General features: G+C 43.9%; 1 protein-coding gene and 1 long non-coding RNA gene across 2 annotated transcripts; both read right to left on the bottom strand.

The window, feature by feature from the left end:
• Positions 1–100: 100 nt before the first annotated feature.
• Positions 101–3,013, bottom strand: LOC133486250 (uncharacterized). Its single transcript, XR_009790971.1, has 3 exons — positions 2,409–3,013; positions 2,216–2,333; positions 101–2,139 (listed from the first exon to the last, which is right to left on the bottom strand). It is a non-coding gene; the product is annotated as an uncharacterized LOC133486250 (long non-coding RNA).
• Positions 3,014–6,425: 3,412 nt separating this feature from the next.
• Positions 6,426–18,496, bottom strand: LOC133485978 (solute carrier family 22 member 7-like). Its single transcript, XM_061790478.1, has 11 exons — positions 15,381–18,496; positions 12,393–12,842; positions 12,110–12,213; positions 11,255–11,409; positions 9,718–9,886; positions 9,516–9,639; positions 9,020–9,126; positions 8,597–8,811; positions 7,784–7,892; positions 6,754–6,966; positions 6,426–6,667 (listed from the first exon to the last, which is right to left on the bottom strand). The coding sequence occupies exons 1-11, from the start codon at positions 15,450–15,452 to the stop codon at positions 6,619–6,621; spliced, it is 1,767 nt and encodes a 588-aa protein (XP_061646462.1). The 5' UTR covers positions 15,453–18,496; the 3' UTR covers positions 6,426–6,618.
• Positions 18,497–18,609: the final 113 nt, after the last annotated feature.

The raw sequence follows: 18,609 nt of genomic DNA on the forward strand, positions 1-18,609 counted from the left end.
AGGCGGGAAGGAGGCAGGGAGGGGAGGGGTGCGGGTCGGCCCCGCCCACGGCCGCCGCTGCGCCAATCGGAGGCCTGCCCGGGCGTCGCGTCACAGCCGCAAAACGCTCCGTTGACTTTAGTCCTGTGTGAGCCGCCCCGAGGTGACGAAAAAAAATAAATACAAAAATATAAATCAAGAGATCCAACAGGCAGGGAGGAGGGCTGCTAAAAAAAATAAAAATAAAACATAAAAATCAAGAAATACACCAGCCAGGGATGAGGGCTAAAAAAAATGAAAAAAAAAAAAAAAAATAGAAATTGAAAAGATTTAATAAATCAAGAAATCTACCAGGCAGGGAGGAGGGCTCCAAAAAAATAAAAATAAAACATAAAAATCAGGAAATCCACCAGGCAGGGAGGATGCCTGCAAAAAAATACAAAATAAAAAATAAAATTGACAAAAATCAAAAAATCCACCAGGCAGGGAGGAGGGCTGCAAATTTTTTTTAAAAACATTAAAATAAAAATTGAGAAAAATCAAGAAATCCACCAAGCAGGGAGGAGGGCTGCAAAAAATGTTAATAAATAAATATTGAGAAAAATCAAATCAAGAAATCCCCCAGGCAGTGGAGAGGGTTGCTAAAAAAATTACAAATAAAACATAAAAATCAAGAAATCCATCAGGCAGGGAGGAGGGCTGCAAAAAAATAAAAATAAAAAAATTGAGAAAAATCAAGAAATCCACCAGGCAGGGAGGAGGGCTGCAAAAAAATAAAAATAAAAAAATTGAGAAAAATCAAGAAATCCATCAGGCAGGGAGGAGGGCTGCAAAAAAATAAAAATAAAAAAATTGAGAAAAATCAAGAAATCCACCAGGCAGGGAGGAGGGCTGCCCTCCCCTCGCTGGATGCTTAGACCTGCACGATGTACATTAGCTAATCAATATGGAACATCCATAGGGAGCTTTATGACTTACGGGGCTTCTTACTTGATGAAAAGCCGCCATCACATATTGGAGTCTTACTGTACGCTTTCATGAAAGGAACAAACGAACAACACGGTCATCAGATATTTTTACAATTACAATATCAGCAATTGTTGAAACTGTTAAAAGGTTAAAAACACAATGTAGTAAAACATTCCATCAGTGGGATGCAGTGAGTCGCAAAGTCTGGCACGAGTACCACGAGTGGTACGTGAAGTAAATCACTGTTGTGTTTAACTTTTTAGTACAATAGATTTGCATTTAATCTTTAAGAACTGATTTTAAAAAATGTAGATACAATTTTGTTTTACTTTTATATGCGATACATTTTAATGTGATCATTGTTTAATTTCAGTTTTATTTTCCTATAGTTAGGTGCAGTGTTTCTGTTCAAACTGCGCATAATGCTACATTGGTTTATAATAATATCTAATATACATTTAAAAAATAAAACCTCTGCCTGTTTTTTTGATGAACACTTGGGCCTATTACGCTGCTGTATTTTAAGGTTGATCATGCTGGTGATACTTTTATGTTTTTTTTGTTTTCGGGATGGTACTCGGTGTAAAAAGTCGATTTCAGTTGCACAGATCAGTTACCTATGCAAGTAGAATCGAGAATCACTTTCGACAAATGAGTAAAAGTAAAATACAGCGGGGCCTTGACTTTCGACTGGAATTTGTTCCGTGACAGTGTCGGCGTCATCGGGGGGAGCGGTCATTAAGGTCAGTTAGGTTAGTTAGTTAGTTAAGTCAGTCAGGAGTTACTGTGCCCGCTCTGCCCGCCTGCAGTGAAGCCTTTTCACGCCAAACTTTAGAAATGTTTTCATCTACGTGTAAATCGATGTATTCAAGCCGCTAAATAGTGAGATAACCGTCGGACCGAGAAATATTCTCAGTTGTGAATGTACCTTTCACCCGTATTGGCGATAAAGAATCAGAATCAGAATCTGATTCTGATAAAGATAAAAAAGAATCAAAACAAAGTAAAAATGAGAGAATAGAATAAACCCCCCAAAAAAGGATCAAATCTGTGTTTGCATGCACACTCACGTGCTTATAGAACGGCAGAATCGTTGGTATCGAGAGAGAAGAGCAGCGGAGAGAGGACGCATCCTTGGGGTGCCCCGGTGCTGGTGGCGCGTGTAGATCAGGTGGCCTCACCTGACGTGTCCTGCCCGGCAGGATCACAATCACAATCACTTTTTGGGGAGCGGCACTGCTAATTTACAGCATCAAGACACACCTACCTGAAATACATGACGAAATACGCAACGCAAGATAAGGTATCGACAAGTTACGTCGCGTAAATATTTGGCGGAATAAAACCTTTTCATCGGTGGCTTCCATACGTGGTGTTGTAAAAACCTGAAGGACGATATGATCGATAAATCGCGCTATCCACCTTAAAACTTGACGTTAATACTGCTAACATGTAGCCACCTAGCATTGTGACGCAAGGGTGTCACGTTATCATCGTCGTAAATGCAGACCTTTTGTATCGGATGTGATGTCATTCTTTTCATAAAAAGGTCATTTTCTCCAACAATTTTGCGTAACAATTGTGTCTGTGTGTGTGTGCGTGTTCAAGTTGGTGCCAGTTTTTTTTTTTTCCCCCAGTGTCGGTCCACGCTTCCGAGAAGCCTCGCTGACGCTCAGCGCCCACCGCTGCCCGGTAACCTGTCCGTGCTCGGGCCCCCGAAGCGCTCGCGTCGTGTTTCCAGTAACAACAGTAAGAAAAGCCGCGCTTCACAGCGTCATCCGGCTTCCCCGCTGAGACTCGGACAATGTCTGCCAGCTCACGGGGAATACAGTGTAGGGCGGGCGCAAGGCTGCGGGGGGGGTTTAAAGAGGCTTTAACACTCAAGCGGGAGGAGGATGATGTCTTCAAGCGCTCACTCGGGCCCATTCCCGACCGCCCATTATCCCGTTACGAAGGGCCGAGTGAACGAGTCGCGCCCTAAAAAAACGCCGTTCACACTTACGTACTCAGTCTTGACATTTGACAAAAAAAAAAAATAGCCTAAATCTCATTTTCTCACCTTCAAGTGACCTAAAACACACAAACATGAAAAGATTTCATTTCTACGGTTGCTTCAAAGTTTGTGTACACTGAGTCAAATTTGGCCCGTATCTACTAAAACGGATGAAGGTAGATTCTTCAAATATCTCACAAGTCTTTTTGTCTTGCTGAAAATTTGGAAAAAAAAGGCAAAACTGGCTTCAGATAAGGACAATAAGATATTTTTCCTTGAAATGTGATAAATTCACAAGGTAGGATTTTGCGTTTTTGCGGTGTACGAGCGCTCACAAGAAGTCACTTGCCAACAAGCAGCAGCTCGGCAGATAGTGAACAATTCCTCCCAAAAGAGGCGACGGGCTGTTTCGTGACATTTCCTGTCGAAATGAACATATAACAAAAACAACTACACATCGTGTATTGAAAACAACAACAAAACTTTGCCTTAATAAAGTCAGTTTCGCTTAACGCTAACAAAAACTGCAAACAACCACAGAGGGACTAACGAATAGCATCGGTGCTGCGGGTGTTGTGGAATGGATATTTCAAAACAAATGGTGCGGCAACACGTAGACAGACAATATAACAATAGCCACGGGCATATATTCTTTGTCCTTTGTGAAAAATGACTTCTAGGACTGCTACATAATGTTGAGTTGAGCTCACTGAGTCCTCTTCACGCGTCTCTATGTCTGGCGAGCACACCAGAGGGAGCAGCACAATGGCCATTGAAGTGAAGCAAAGAAAAACCCTTGAATTCTTTACGATCGATCTAATTAGGTCATCGCTGTATGTTTTTACACCGTACGACATTCCAGGGGAGGCTGGAGTGCCGTTTCCAATGGGGATCCATCATTTCAGGCCTGACAACTTTCGGTGTTCTCACCACACACGATCACACGTACGAAATACGAAAAACTCCTGATCGTAGATCTTTTTTTATCCAATAACAAGTGATGTAAATATGAAACAAATAATTGAATAAATAATCATCATTTTAAAGAGATCTGTTTAGTAGTTCATCATTTGATGAAGACAGTTATTATGAGACTATACTTGGCCCTGGTCAAAATGGAATATATTATGCATGCATGGAAAATTGACCGCGGGTTCAGAGCGATGAAAAGCGCCGAGAAGGCCCAGCGACTTGAGCCTCCCATCTTTGTTTTGGTTTAAGCCTCCCGAGGCTATTTTGGGAGCGCGGGGCGGAGGTGAGGAGCGGCCAGGGATTAGCTTTTGAAAACAGATACCGCTAATTCATCTGCTGCTAATGCTAACAGCGCTAGCGAGAAGCAAAGCAAATTCTTTTCTGGGGAGGTTCAGGATTGCAATTGGAAGCGAGTCACGTCTTGTATGTAACGTTCTAATCCAAATCAGAAGGAGGCTAAATATCACATAATAACGACTCACCAGCAATGACCTTTGTGGTGAGCAATGTCCTGTATATGACATAATGATGTCAGCTACCACCATTTAATGAATCCCCCTGTGTTCTAGTTGGCTTTTCCTGGCATTTTGGATTCATCACATCGCCAGCACAAAACATGTATGTTGCGCAAGAGCGTCAGACGGAGCGTGTTTTTCAACGATATCAGTCAGGAGGAGGGCACAAAAGAATTTCAAAGGCGTTACGTCATAGGTCACATGAATGATGAAATGTTTGAAAAAATGATTCTCATCTTTTATATCACTAAAAGCCGCCATTTGAACAGGGGTGTGTAGACTTTTATATTCACTGTGCATTTCAGTCTGTTCCTTCTTTTTTTTTTTTTTTTTATTTGTACTTCCGTACAGGACTTGAATAAGTACTTTTTTTTTTTTTTACTTAAGTACAGTACCGAGTGTGAGTACGTTTTGCACCTCCGCATATGCACGTTGACAAGTTTGTTTCCAAAATGTCCGCCAGCGGTCAAATTCTGAAATGAATCCCACGTTTCAGCTGCTAGCGTACTTGTACGCGATATAGCACGCTATATTTGACCAAAGTCAAACGATCAAGTTGATATTTTTGCATAGCAAGTATAGAATCTGTAATGAGATATGGGATCGCCAGCTGGTTCCGTACCCTCATAAAAATATGTTACATAAAAATAGAGAGAAATGTAATTTATACTGGACAAATCAAAATAAACCCAAGAGAACCTGACGGCACGAATTATATTATATCCCACCCAGCATGCTAACTACCTTTTATGATGAGAATGGAATTGTTACGAAATGTTTCACCGACGTTGCGAGAGGCTCTCAAGAAATTCAAGACTTGGCCCTCAGATGGAACGCGCGACTGCGCTACCGACACCATTCGCGCTCCCGCAAGCTAACAGTCACGCTGTGAAACAGGCTCCTCGTTAAAGCCAACGCTGACGCAACTACAACAAAATGATGCGCAGCAAACAGTAGAACAAACGTCCAACTGCGATTACGCTATGAGGAAACACTAACGGCAACTAATATGAACGATAAAACACATAATTAGGCGCAACTATTGACAAATGCCGCTGGGCAACTTCACTCCCGCTACAACAGGAGTTGAAGCCGCACTTGCTAGCATGCCGAGTGGCATTTTGTAAAACATTGTTCGGAATTATTGTTGTTATTGTGTATTCATGTACGCAGCTGGCCCTCGCTCCAGCACAAATTCCTCCCGAAGGAATAAAGAGAAACCTTGAACCTTGAGCACGAAAACACCGGAGTGGCGAGGGAGCGCTCGGAGATTTTTGGGGTGGGGGTTAGGGTTGTCTTACACGCTCGGGCCGTCCCCGCGCGACCCGGACGTTCCGTTCTGAAGCTTCTTCCGGCTAGCGTTGAACGTCGGTCGCGGGGGTCGCGATGCTTATGGGAACAGCTGCGCACATAAATAGACTCTTTACGGCTCGCATGAGCGCAGCGACGACAGCCGTCCTACGCCGGAGACGCCGCCTCGCGCACCTCCGGCCAGGTGGAAGACACTTTGACTTTGACGGCCACCAGAACGCTTTTAAGGGCCGCATGTCCAGACGTACGCATTGGAGAAAGAAAAAAAAGAAAAAAAGAAAAAATTATTCTTCCTTCCAGGCTCGTGCCGATGTGATGATTTCTTGCTACTTGTTTTTACACAGATGATTTTTAGGTTTGCTTTCATTTCATGAATTTGTAGATTGGTGCTTCAATTCAGCGTGAGCAGCCCAAAGTTTCGCCACCAAAATTTGAAATGCCCGCCAAAAAACTCATACATGGTCTGAGTCCGGATTCGAACCCGCAACCTTTGACGTTGAGGCCGACGTATGCTGAACCGTGCAATTTCAAAATCACGTAAAACGACAACTTTGCCAAAGGGCCAATTGTAACAATTGATAAATGATCTTACCCGCACCCCATGTCAACAAACAACAACAAAATGCCCCCTCGAACCCTCAGCAAGGAACAGTAAACGACAGCTTTCAGCAAAAAAGTCCAGAAAGTCCAGTTTCAGCGCTTTATACACCACATACTGCATACACAAAACTGCGCACAAAAGTCAGGAACCTAATGGGAGTCAAATGAAGTTCACTTGTAAATGTTGGAATGACATTTCGGGCCATCCTGACATTTCATATGCTGAAGCTTTTGTGAATAGTGCGCATTCGCACCAAGCCTACAAAAACTCTTTGTCCGTCATTTGGCATTCTTGGTCTCCAGAGGAACTTCTTCTTGCCCTTCAGAACTAAATAAAAGAGGAAACGTGAAGAATTAGCAACACGCTAACAACTCAGCGCAGGCGAGATGACGCAGAGGAGTCACGTGACCCACCGCCCGGGGGGCTCCTCCACATCCCGGATGGTCTCGGGCAGCCTGAGGTCCAGGGTCTCGGGCAGCGCCAGCGCCGCCAGGCCGCAGAACGTCGCCCCGGCGCACAAGACCACCTGGGGGAGGAGGGTCCACGTGTCCTCGAGGAGGAGAAGCAGCGGGGCCGCGGACACGCCCAAGCGACTCATCACGCTCGTGAAGCCCAAACCCTTCTGTCTGAACACAACACACAAAACACACCTGCAACGTCGACCGTTATGTATGGACCTCGAATGGATCAGATTTATTGTCTCGACACCTTAAATGTGCCACAGTTGCATCGGAAATAATGTTTACACGTCTCTGATGTACCATATTTACATATGACTGGTTCTATATCTCTCTTACAGAGCACACGCATATTTCATGAATGATACATCTGTAACATTTCTTGTTGATGTCACATTTACTGTATCTAGGTGCTTGTAATTGACCATATTTTACAACATTTTTTTCATGTCTCCACACCTTTAATGTGCCATATTTGCATTACATTAGTAGTTTTTATACCACGAACGTACCATATTTATGTTGTATTTATTGTTGTATACACCTACTGTACCATATTTATGTCATATCTAATAGATGAAGCCGTAATCTACCATGTTTATGTTCTGTACACCTATAATGCCCCATATTCACGTCATATTTAATGTACTATACATCGCTAATGTACCATGTTTACATCATATTTAATGTCTTTACACATTTAATGTACTGAGTTTAGGTCGTATTTATTGTTTGAGACACCTATAATGTACCATATTTATGTTCTGTACACCTATAATGTACCATGTTTCCATCATATTTATGTTTTACACACATGCAACGTAGCATTTCTAGTAAGGATACACCCTCCTCACCAACAGGGGGCAGCAAATGATCAGAAAGTAAGCTTTCATTTGAAGGTTGTTGCTCTTTTTGTGCACTGATTGGGTGAAAACAAGCCAATCAGACGAGCAATCACTCAACAGCCAATCGGAGAGCGACTCACCTGAGCACGGTGGGATAGAGCTCCGTGGTGTAGAGGAAGATAGTTGTGAAGGAGGCTTCAGAAAGCCCTTTGCCCAAAATGGCCACCACAGAACGCACGAGCCACAAAGCTACAAAAAAGAAAAAAGAAAAAAAAAAAAAGCAATATTATTATTATTTAAATTCATCCATCCAGCCATCCATTTTCAACAAAATGCGGACTACGGAGTGCGAATGGTTCTCCGTGTCTATATGTGCCCTGCGCCTGACTGGCGACCAGTTCAGGGTGTAGTCCGCCTTTCGCCCGAAGTCAGCTGGGATAGGCTCCAGCATCCCGCGACCCTAACCGGGATAAGCGCTGTTGAAAATGGATGGATGGATGGACTTTTTAATGTTTGTTTCTGGAGTGCCTGACCACACATCGAGTGTAAAACCAAACAACCGAGTCAATCTTATCTGCTTATTTTATGAAAACGATGCAAATTAACCCCAATTGCGATGTCATAAATGTATACTAATTGCGTGTATGAAGTGCTGCCTCCGCCAGTGAAAATGCTTTTATTGACTCGCTTGTTTTTCCACACTCTGGGCACTGCTTCTGCAAGTCGAAGCCGCTCGCCCACTCGAAACCCCGAACGCCGCCCTGGTCATCGTGGGAATGAATGCCATTGGCCAAGCACTTTATGGGGCGGTGACTCGCTTGGATGAGACGAGGCCGCCCCCTCAAAACAGGCTAGTTTCAGCAAGACGAGGGTGTGTATTAAGATAATTGGGAACTGCTTTAATTAGTTAAAAGAAATTAATACAACACATGCAATAATTAACACTCTTTTACCTCTGGGCACCAAGATGTTGATGCCGATGCAAGTTCCCGTCAGCACCAGCGTGCCGACGAGACACGGCCGCCGACCGATTCTGTTGATCAGCACGTAAATCAGCAGCTTGGCGGGAACCTCGATGGCGGCGTACACGAACTGCGTCAGGTACACGTTGAGGCCGAAGCCGTCCAGGTTCAAGCTGATGCCGTAGTACGTCACCGCCGTGCCGTACCTGATGTTTGGTTAGCATCCCGTCAAGATGGATATAAGGGAGAGTTTTTAAATTTTTTTTTTTAAGAGTTATTTTATTTTATTATTTTTTTTAAAACGGGAGATGAAAATTGGACTTTTAGACATTTGACACAAGTCAAATGCCAGGGACAAAAATCCTGATTTGTGATATGAAATATGGTATATATTTAAAGTTAGGTGCCACCCACCACGCGATTCCGGTGACCAGCGAGATCTTTCTCAGCTTTGGCGTCTTGAAAAGATGAAGGAAATTGTACTTTTTGTTCTTGTCCGACATTTCCACGCTGGACAAAGCCTGTTCGGAGACATCACTGGTGATTAATAAGCTCTACAAGACACGATTACAACAAAACATTGATGTGAAATAAAACAAAACACTGCAACAATTATTACTTAATACTTGAAAGCTTGCCAGGAAAGGGAATTGGCTGTTGGTGTGGCTGATTTTATGTCTTAGAACAAGGCCACTAGCGGTAGCTTAAGTGCATTTGGGGTATCTCTTATTTTAAATTACATTATATATAGAAAAAAAAGTGCAATGTTATTATATTAAAGCTGTATTTTTTCTTGAAAATCAAAAAAAAATTAAATATTAAAAGATTAAAGTTGTACATTTTAAAGACCAAAATTCATATTGTGATTGAAGTTGTATTTTTTGTGGTATTTTTATTTTCAGAAATGTACCTCCAATTGGACTGCGGATGAGATTTTGGGTCTGTTGTTGGCACGGGCACATTTATCCAGGTACAAGTGCGCCTTTTCCACTTTGCCGTTGGCCAAAAGCCATCGAGCCGATTCGGGCACCCACCTTGGGAACGACAACAACAAATGACACGGAACGACTCGGACCGGACAACGCGATGCCACGTGACCGGCGGGTACTGACCACCAGGTAAGGATGGCCAAGGCCAGCGGGGCCGTGACCGTCACGATGAGAGGTCGCCAGGCGTTGACCAGGAAGGCCAAGCCGGCCAGCAGCATGTTGCCTAGCGACCACGCCAGGCTGCCGATCACGCACATGGACGCCCTGCAAGACGTGTCCAGCCACTCCACGCCTGCATCAGCGCAAACATCATGACAGCAAAATTGCGTTTGTGAGAGCCCAAAAATTATATTTATGCTTATGTGTGTGTGTATATATATATATATACATATATATATATATATATATATATGTGTGTATATATGTATCGAGGGTGCGTGGGAGTTCGCCCAAGCAGTTTACATGTGTTTTGTGGACTTGGAGAAGGCGTTCGACCGTGTCTCTAGGGGGGGGTCCTGTGGGGGGTGCTTCGGTTGTATAGGGTACCGACCCCCTGATACGGGCTGTTCGGTCCCTGTACGACCGGAGTCAGAGTTTGGTCTGCATATCCAGCAGTAAGTCGGACTCGTTTCCGGTGAGGTTTGGACTCCGCCAAGGCTGCCCTTTGTCACCGATTCTGTTCATAACTTCTGATTCGGACGCCCCGGTGAGGTGGTCTGGGCACGTCCCACCGGGAGGAGACCCCAGGGGCGACCCAGGACAGGCCGGAGAGACTACGTCTTTCGGCCGACCTGGGAACGCCTCGGGATCCCCCCGGAAGAGCTGGATGAAGTGGCTGGGGAGAAGGAAGTCTTGGGCGTCCCTGCTAAAGGTACTGCCCCCGCGACCCGACCTCGGATATGTGGTAGAAAATGGATGGATGGATGGATGAAATAAAATAGCATATATAATGAGATTAAAGTTGTATTTTTTTGTTTAGTACATTTTTTTTTTTTTTACAAGATTAAACTTGTATTATTCTGAAAAAAAGTTCAATTATAATAATATTGAAGTTGCCTTTTTTCAGGAAAAAAATATGAGCTCAAACTTGGAATTAAAAAAAATGAGATTAATGTTTATTTTCTTTATGAAAACAGTCTTAATATTTAGATTAAGGTTGCATTATTACGAGATCAAATTTTTTTTCTTTCGCAAAAACGTAATTTAAGAGGTTATAGGTTTTTTTTTTGGTTTTTTTTAGAGACAAAAAGTTGTAACTTGTTGATTTGTTCTGCTTTTTTTCATATTAATAGAGTGAAGTTAATGTTTTTAATGTTTCCATGATTTAGCAAGAAAAAAAAATGGTAATTTATAAGATCAGGGTTTTTTTATTTTGGAAAAAAGCTTTTATATTTTAAGATTAAAGTTGAAAAAAGGCTAAATGTGATGACCAAAGTCGTACTTTTTCAAGGAACAAACAATATTACAAAATTCAAGTTGTTTTATTTTGTGAAAAATGGACAATTTAATGAGTCTCAAATTAATAATTTTTTTTTTTTTTTTAGAAAAAGTTGTAAGATTGTGAGATTCAAGTTGTATTCCCCCCCCCTCCCCCAAGAAAAAAGGCGCAACGTGGCAAGATATTGTTGTGGTCAAAAGGCGAGCGGGCGCGTTGCCTCACAGAGGGTGATGGAGATGAGGCTGATGCCCGCCAGTGCCGCCCCGCAGCAGAACCTCAGCACGGCGAACACCACGTACGAGTTGGCGGACGCGCTCGCCAAGCCGAACATGATGGACAGGACGTAGGAGGCCAAAAGACTCCATTTCCTCCCGTAACTGCGCACACATGAGAGGAGGAATCAATAGAAATACCATAAAGTGCTATCTTGACTGTTTTTCTAATTCTGTCGCTTGGTGAATTTGTTTGTGAGCTTTTAGATTCAGCGGATGGCGCCCAAACTCGACTTTTATGTTAGACGGGGCTATGGCCTGACTAAACGAAGCGCGTCCTCTCACTTCAACATAGTTCCTTAGCACCAATATTCCCCAAGGTGGCGCCAAAGCACAACTTTTATGTTAGACAGGTCTATGGCCTGATTAAATGGAGCTCCTCCTCTAACTTCAACATAGTCCCCCAGGATGTGATAAGATGGTACCAAAGCACTAGTTTTCTATTAAACAGGGTTATGATTTGACTAAATGAAACCCCTCCTCTCACTTCAACATAGTTCTTTGGCACCAAGATCCCAGGGGATGGCGCCAAAGCACTACTTTTCTATTAGACAGGGCTGTGGCCTGACGAAATGAAGTTCCTCCTCTCACTTCAGCAAAGTTCCTTAAATGGTGATGTTTTGGGGGGGGGGGGGGGTAATGGGTGGAACAGATTAATGGCATTTCAATTCATTTCAATGGGGAAAATGGATTTGATGTGAGAGTAATTTCAATTACAAGGTGGGTCCTCTTAACAAATCCAAGTGTTAAGTCAAGGTAGCAGCGTATTATGTTTTAAACGAGACGGTTGGGTCAATCTTCGTACTTATCCGAGAGGACTCCAAACACGAGGGAGCCCAGCATGAGTCCCACGAAGAAAATGGTGTTGGTGGTCTGGGGGAGATGCTTCCAGTCGCACACCAGATCCCACTGCAGCAGCAACAACAACAACAACAAAAAAATATATATATATTGAAAGAAAATCTGCAGGTGGGTTCGGGTGCTGAACCGCGAGTATGCGGGTGTCCGCTGAAGTCGAAACGCACATTTGAACCGTTTCACTTCACTCAAATGTGACCCTTCAAAGCTTGTAGAAGTTGGGCTCGTACCTCTGTGACGATGGTGGAGGAGAAGGTGGAGTTGTCATAAACCCAACCGTGCAGACATTCGGTGGTGGGCGTCGCCTCCGAGCCGTTTCCCGGCAATCGCGAGCTCGGCTCGGCGAACATACGGCACGCCCGCGGCTCGCCGTCATCGCCCGCGGGAATAGCGGCGGCCGCCTTCTGGGCCTCGCTCAGGTTCCCGGACGCATTCCATCGGCTGACGTCGCAGCGGTGAGGCGGCACGGCGGCGATGAAATTGTTGAGCAGGAAGTTACACGGCAGCATGATGCGCGGGCTCACCATCAGGACCGCCAGAACCACCTGGAAGGGCCCCAAGGCGCCCACCTCCTCCAGGATGGCGTCAAACGTCATCCTGGCGTGCCGCACGCGGACTGAGACGCGATGAGACGGGAGTCTTTGTTCTAAAGACGAAGATGTCCTTATCATCGACGCCACCTTTGGACATCCCGTTGTTAACCATTACAACACAAATGCCTCATTCGTTGGCCCGACCATGATGGGCGTGCACTAAAAATTCATCAAGCTGCAGTCATCATGCAAGGCAATAAAATCACAATATCATGGCATTCAAGCTTTATTTTTCATTTTTTTCAAGTTTGAATATTACATGATCAAATTTGCAAACATGATGACATTTTAAATTACAACCCCAATTCCAATGAAGTTGGGACGTTGTGTTAAAGAAAAACAGAATACAATGATTTGCAAATCATGTTCAACCTGTATTTAATTGAATACACTGCAAAGACGAGATATTTCATGTCAACCCGATAAAAACTTGATTGTTTTTAGCAAATAATCCTGAACTTAGAATTTTATAACTGCAACACGCTCCAAAAAAGCTGAGACAGGGTCAAAGTACAATTGCAAGGAATTTCGGGATTTCATCATCTACGGTCCATAATCTCATCAAAAGGTTCAGAGAATCTGGAGAAATCACTGCATGGAAGCGGCGAGGCCAAAAACCCACATTGAATGCACGTGACCTTCGATCCCTCGGGCGGCACTGCATCAAAAACCGACATCAATGTGTACCATCTGTGATGGTATGGGCTGTGTTAGTGCCAATGGTATGGGTAACTTACACATCTGTGAAGGCACCATTAATGCTGAAAGGTACATACAGGTTTTGGTGAAACATGCTGCCATCCAAGCGACGTCTTTTTCCCGGACGCCCCTGCTTATTTCAGCAAGACAATGCCAAACCACATTATGCACGTGTTACGACAGCGTGGCTTCGTAGTACAAGAGTGCGGGTACTAGACTGGCCTGCCTGCAGTCCAGACCTGGATCCCATTGGAAACGTGTGGCGCATTATGAAGCGTAAAATACGACAACGGAGACCCCGGACTGATGAACAGCTGAAGCTGTACATCGAGCAAGAATGGGAAAGAATTCCACCTCCAAAGCTTCAACAATTAGTGTCCTCAGTTCCCAAACGTTTACTGACTGTTGTTCAAAGAAGAGGTGATGTAACACAGTGGTAAACGTGACCCTGTCCCAGCTTTTCTGGAACGTGTTAGCAGCCATAAAATTCTAAGTTAATGATTATTTGCCCAAAACAATAAAGTTTAGCAGATTGAACATGAAATATCTTGTCTTTGTAGTGTATTCAATGAAATATAGGTTGAAAATGATTTGCAAATCATTGTATTCCGTTTTTATTTACGTTTAACACAACATCCCAACTTCATTGGAATTGGGGTTGTATCATGAGATTAAAGACGGATTTAAAAATTTTAAGTCGTAATATTATGAGCTTTACGTTGTATTTTTTTCTAGAAAAAAAAAAATCATGAGATTTAAGAAAAAAAGCTATGTTGTATTTTTTAAGCAGTAATATTGATGCAGTTATATATTTTTTGAAATATTGTAATATGTTTATATTGTAAAATGTGAAAAATAAAATATTACGAGTTTTAAATTGTTTTTTTTTTTTTTAGAAAAAAGTCATATTACGAGATTAAACTAAAACTTACTTTTTCTCGACTGGTATTTGTGTTTGCTGCATGCGCCACATGCACAAACTAATTAAAGTGTAATTCGGGCTTGGTGATGAAGTGCTGCCTCCACTAGTGAAAATACAACAAAATCTCTTTATGGAAGGGGAATATGTTTAAATTGAGTGAGTGTGAGTTTCAGTCTTCACAAGTCTCCAATGACGTCACAAGACGTTGCTCGATTCGGTTTTTGCTCGGACTCGTTAAAATGTCTGAACACCTTAAAGGAGAAATGCTTGATCAAAGGTGGAAAGCTTGCGCGCTGCAGTTGTTTGTACAAGATAGGCAGCAAACAGTCAGCTTGAAGACAAAACAATCAAAAAGCTGTAAGACACAGAGAATGTGGTTTACAGTATGCAATGCACAGCGAAATCTTGACGACACGTGATGGTCATGTTTTAAAAGGCAGTAAAGCTTGAAAATAAAGTTTGTAAATTGCACTCTCATGCAGCGTTTTTCTGTTTCTTTTTTGTGTGTGTGTGTGTACGTGAAGAAGTCACATGGCTTTGGTGTGAAGTGAGGAGCTGAAAAGAATTTTCAAGTCAATCAACACACTTGTGTTTTTATCTGAAATGTGAAAAAAAAACTTTTTTTTTTTTTTTATCGTCGATCTGCTCCTTTTTATTCCAGTATCTTCTTCACTGTATTAAACTTTTTAGAAATCTAATAGTCAACGTGATTTTACATCGCAACATATCTAAATCTATCATTAGGACATGTTTGGATGGACACTCATTCGTTTCAAGGAAGAATTTATGCCAAAATACAAATAAAAAAAGTTGGCCACTTCTGACTTCACTTGTCGCCAGGCAGACTTTAGCCTGCAAATTGCAAAAAAAAAAAAAAAATGCTTGGTAATCCTGGTGCTGCTGCTAGGCAGAATTTATAGCTAAAAAAAATGATTGGCAACTTGAGTCATCAATTTGTTCATTGGCCTAATTTATGCCTCAAACTGCTAAATTGGAGAAAATACCTTTTGTGATGTCACTTGTTGCGCGGCAGAATTTAAGTGCACGTTCAGGGGATAAGGGGTAACGTGGGGCATCACTTGTTGCTAAGCAGATTTCTTTCTTCTTCCTCCAGAAATGCATTTTTCATGTGCCATGATAATCCATCATCATCATCATCACAAAAGCAACGCTGCAATGACACCTGCGAACTCTAGAGGGAGACATCGTCTAATGGTAACGTCAGCCAGACCAGGGGCCTCATGCACAAAGACTTGCGTGGATTTCCTACTGAAACATGGCGTACGCACAGAAACATCCAGATGTATGAATGTGTGCGTACGCATGAATCCAAGCACATTTCCTTCGTACATCCCAATCGAGCGCAGAGTTGAGCGCACATGTCGGAGTAGCCGACCCAACGGAGACCGGACGTTCCAACGGTTCTCTGCCTCTTCAAATCAATCACACAAAAACGGGAGCAGGTGAAAAATTGCTCTGCAAATAAAAACGCGCCGATGATTATTTCTCGCAGGCCAACCAGCGCGACAAAACGGGTCACAATGATGTGATACAGTGTATAATAACAAGAATAATAATAATGTGTAGGGCTTGTTTATAATACTGTACATCACTTATGAGGATTATGAGGATAGGATATTATCCTAGTATTGGTATTCAACTTCAAATTGATGCAGCTGTTTTCCCCCCCCCCCCCAATAACAGAAACTCAGCCAGAAATTCCTTTTGAATGTGGGACCAATCAATGTTTCTTCATTATCTTGATTTTACATCATTGATTATGTAATTTATGCCTTGGAAGTACCATCGGTATCTAGTTTTGGACAGCAATTGCTTAACTAAAACGCGGCCTTCGTTTTGAGTGGAATAGACAGCAGTTTGTTTCGCGTAGCTTGTAAAGATGTGTGAGATCGAGACGCGCGCACGCACACGCACGGACCGTTCTCACGAGAAAGCCGACGCCGGGCCTCTCCGGAAGCCGGCCCCGCCTGCTGTTTGCCTCGTCGTCCGCTCAAAACCCCGTCGGGGGGCCCGCGCAGGAAGTGATCCCCGTGGACGTTGTAACGTCGGCGCGGGAACACATATTGACGAGGATTCAAACATCCCAGACGCTTTTGGGCAAATGGTGCAAATGGTGGCGTCCACCCTGGTCCGGTTGCCAGTCAACTGACCATTTGCACATATACACAAACAAGCTTTCATACTCACATTCACACCTACGGACAATTTAGACTGGAGAACACGCACACGCGCGCACACACACTTTGCAAAGGAAAGCGCAAAGAAGGAATTTGTAGATAAAAACCTTTTTTCTGGGACTTTGGAGGTCAGTCACTTTTGCTCTCCGGTGCAAACTTCAATTGTGAGCGTCTGTGAGACATCTCGTAAACGTTGTTCGTTTCTGTGTGTCTTGCGATTGGCCGGCGACCGGTTCAGGGTGTGCCCCGCCTCTCGCCCGAAGATGGCTGGGATTGGCTCCAGCACGCCCGCGACCCGCGTGAGGAGAAGCGGTCAAGAAAATGAAATCCAGCCCCGACGTTTGGCCCGTCTCGCAACGGAAATAACTTCGCTTTACCTTTGTCGTGTGAACGGGAAGCACTTTCCTCGTGCCATATTTAGCCAGTTTCTATTCATCCGAGCTAGAAAATTCTTTCCGATTTTCACTTGTTTTCTTCAGGCTGCGGGCGGCGAGGGGTCAAAACTGGAGGATGATTAAGTAACGCTTGCGTAAGCCGCTTTTGTCTGGTTGAGCTTCCCGGAGAGCAACAATCGTCCCAGAGACAATTGCGGGGCTCTGTTTGGGCCAAACATCGGATTTCTTGTGAGTTCCTGCACACGGACAAAAGAGACAAAGGAGACAATGACTTTGTGTGGATATTTGTGTGATGTAATCACGCGTTGCTGGGAGGCCTCCGGCCACGTCTTCCCCCTGCACACACGCACACATTACGTAGCGCATTTTATTTGCGTGTTCTGGGACAAAGCTGCTTTTTGAAATGATTTTGGAGCATTTTCCCCCCGTAAGAAATCACGCAATTACAAAATGTGTGTATACCCCGATATTCAGGCACGTGCACAGATAGAGCCCAAGCGGTGCTGCAGCACCTGCCCTTTTGCCCTGGATGAGGAAAGTACCTTTTTTTCAAATTTCGTCGACAAAACACTTTCCCATCGAGAAAGCTCCGCCGCCCTCCCCCACCGATGACTATTTTTCCCCGGGTGCCTCGTTTTAGGGTTGGAGCGCCTGCGGATAAGTGCTACAGAAAATGGACGGACGGATGGCCGATTTTAACGGGGGATACGGTGTTTGTGTGTACAGGCACTGGAAGGAATTTTTAAGGTTCAAGGGTCACCATATACAAACGCGAGCTCCAGGGCTTGGCGTGCACACACAGTGGACGCACTAAATTCTGGACGCACCAGTGGAAAATCAACTTGGTTGCTGGGACAAATATGTTGTGCGGGGATTTCAATTCATAATAATAATAAACTTTGTCAAACGCTCTTGTGTGTATCGCGTAAGACTGAAAACAAACGGAGAGCTTCAGACATGGGAAAAACACTTGTTTGCTGATCCTGATTCTGTGTGTTTGCGTGTGCGTGTACCCAACCCAGCGAGGGAATCTCTGGATCAGGATAAATATTTTCAGATCAGCTCACACTGTTTTTTTGATCGAATACAGTATTGCTTGACACCCCACCCCCCCAAAAACAAAACACTGTGGTACTATCAACTAACTGATGTAATGAGTCAAAAACAGGTGTGGGTATTTGCAATGGACCAACATCTGCGCTAATAGAACGGCAGCGGGTTCAAGAGGGCACTTTGTGGGCTCTCGTGCGGTCAGGATTGGTTCCAATGGGGCCTATGTCGGTTCTCCTGGGGGGGGTCAGCGGCTGTCTTTGGATGCTATCTGGGTTCCGCAAGGGAATTCAAAGGTTCTAGTGGAGTCCAAATCTCGACGTCACGGGTTCTAGCTGTTATCGGGGCTTTGGCGGCTTCAGAATGAGTTCTACAGATGACTGCGTCAGCAGCAGCTTCTAGAGCGGACTTTGTGGATTCAGACGTGACCAAAATCTATTGGCAGTGGTAACTGGTATAGCGCTGACCCATCCCAGATGCCGCCCCCCCCCCCAAAAAAACCTCGGATACATCCAGACCGGACCCCAGACCACTCGCCATCCTGTTGGAAAAGGAGAAATGAACCCCAAAAGCATCAAAGCAACGAGGCC

The sequence above is a fragment of the Phyllopteryx taeniolatus genome, chromosome 11 (assembly GCF_024500385.1).
Source record: "Phyllopteryx taeniolatus isolate TA_2022b chromosome 11, UOR_Ptae_1.2, whole genome shotgun sequence".
NCBI lineage: Eukaryota > Metazoa > Chordata > Actinopteri > Syngnathiformes > Syngnathidae > Phyllopteryx > Phyllopteryx taeniolatus.

Excerpts from the sequence above, each read along its gene's own strand:
- LOC133485978 (XM_061790478.1), bottom strand. The coding sequence starts at position 15,452 with ATGCCCCACGTTACCCCTTATCCCCTGAACGTGCACTTAAATTCTGCC. Across the intron at positions 12,214-12,392 it reads CCTCCACCATCGTCACAGAG|TGGGATCTGGTGTGCGACTG; the intron begins GTACGAGCCCAA and ends TTGCTGCTGCAG. Across the intron at positions 11,410-12,109 it reads TTTGGAGTCCTCTCGGATAA|TTACGGGAGGAAATGGAGTC; the intron begins GTACGAAGATTG and ends ATGTGTGCGCAG.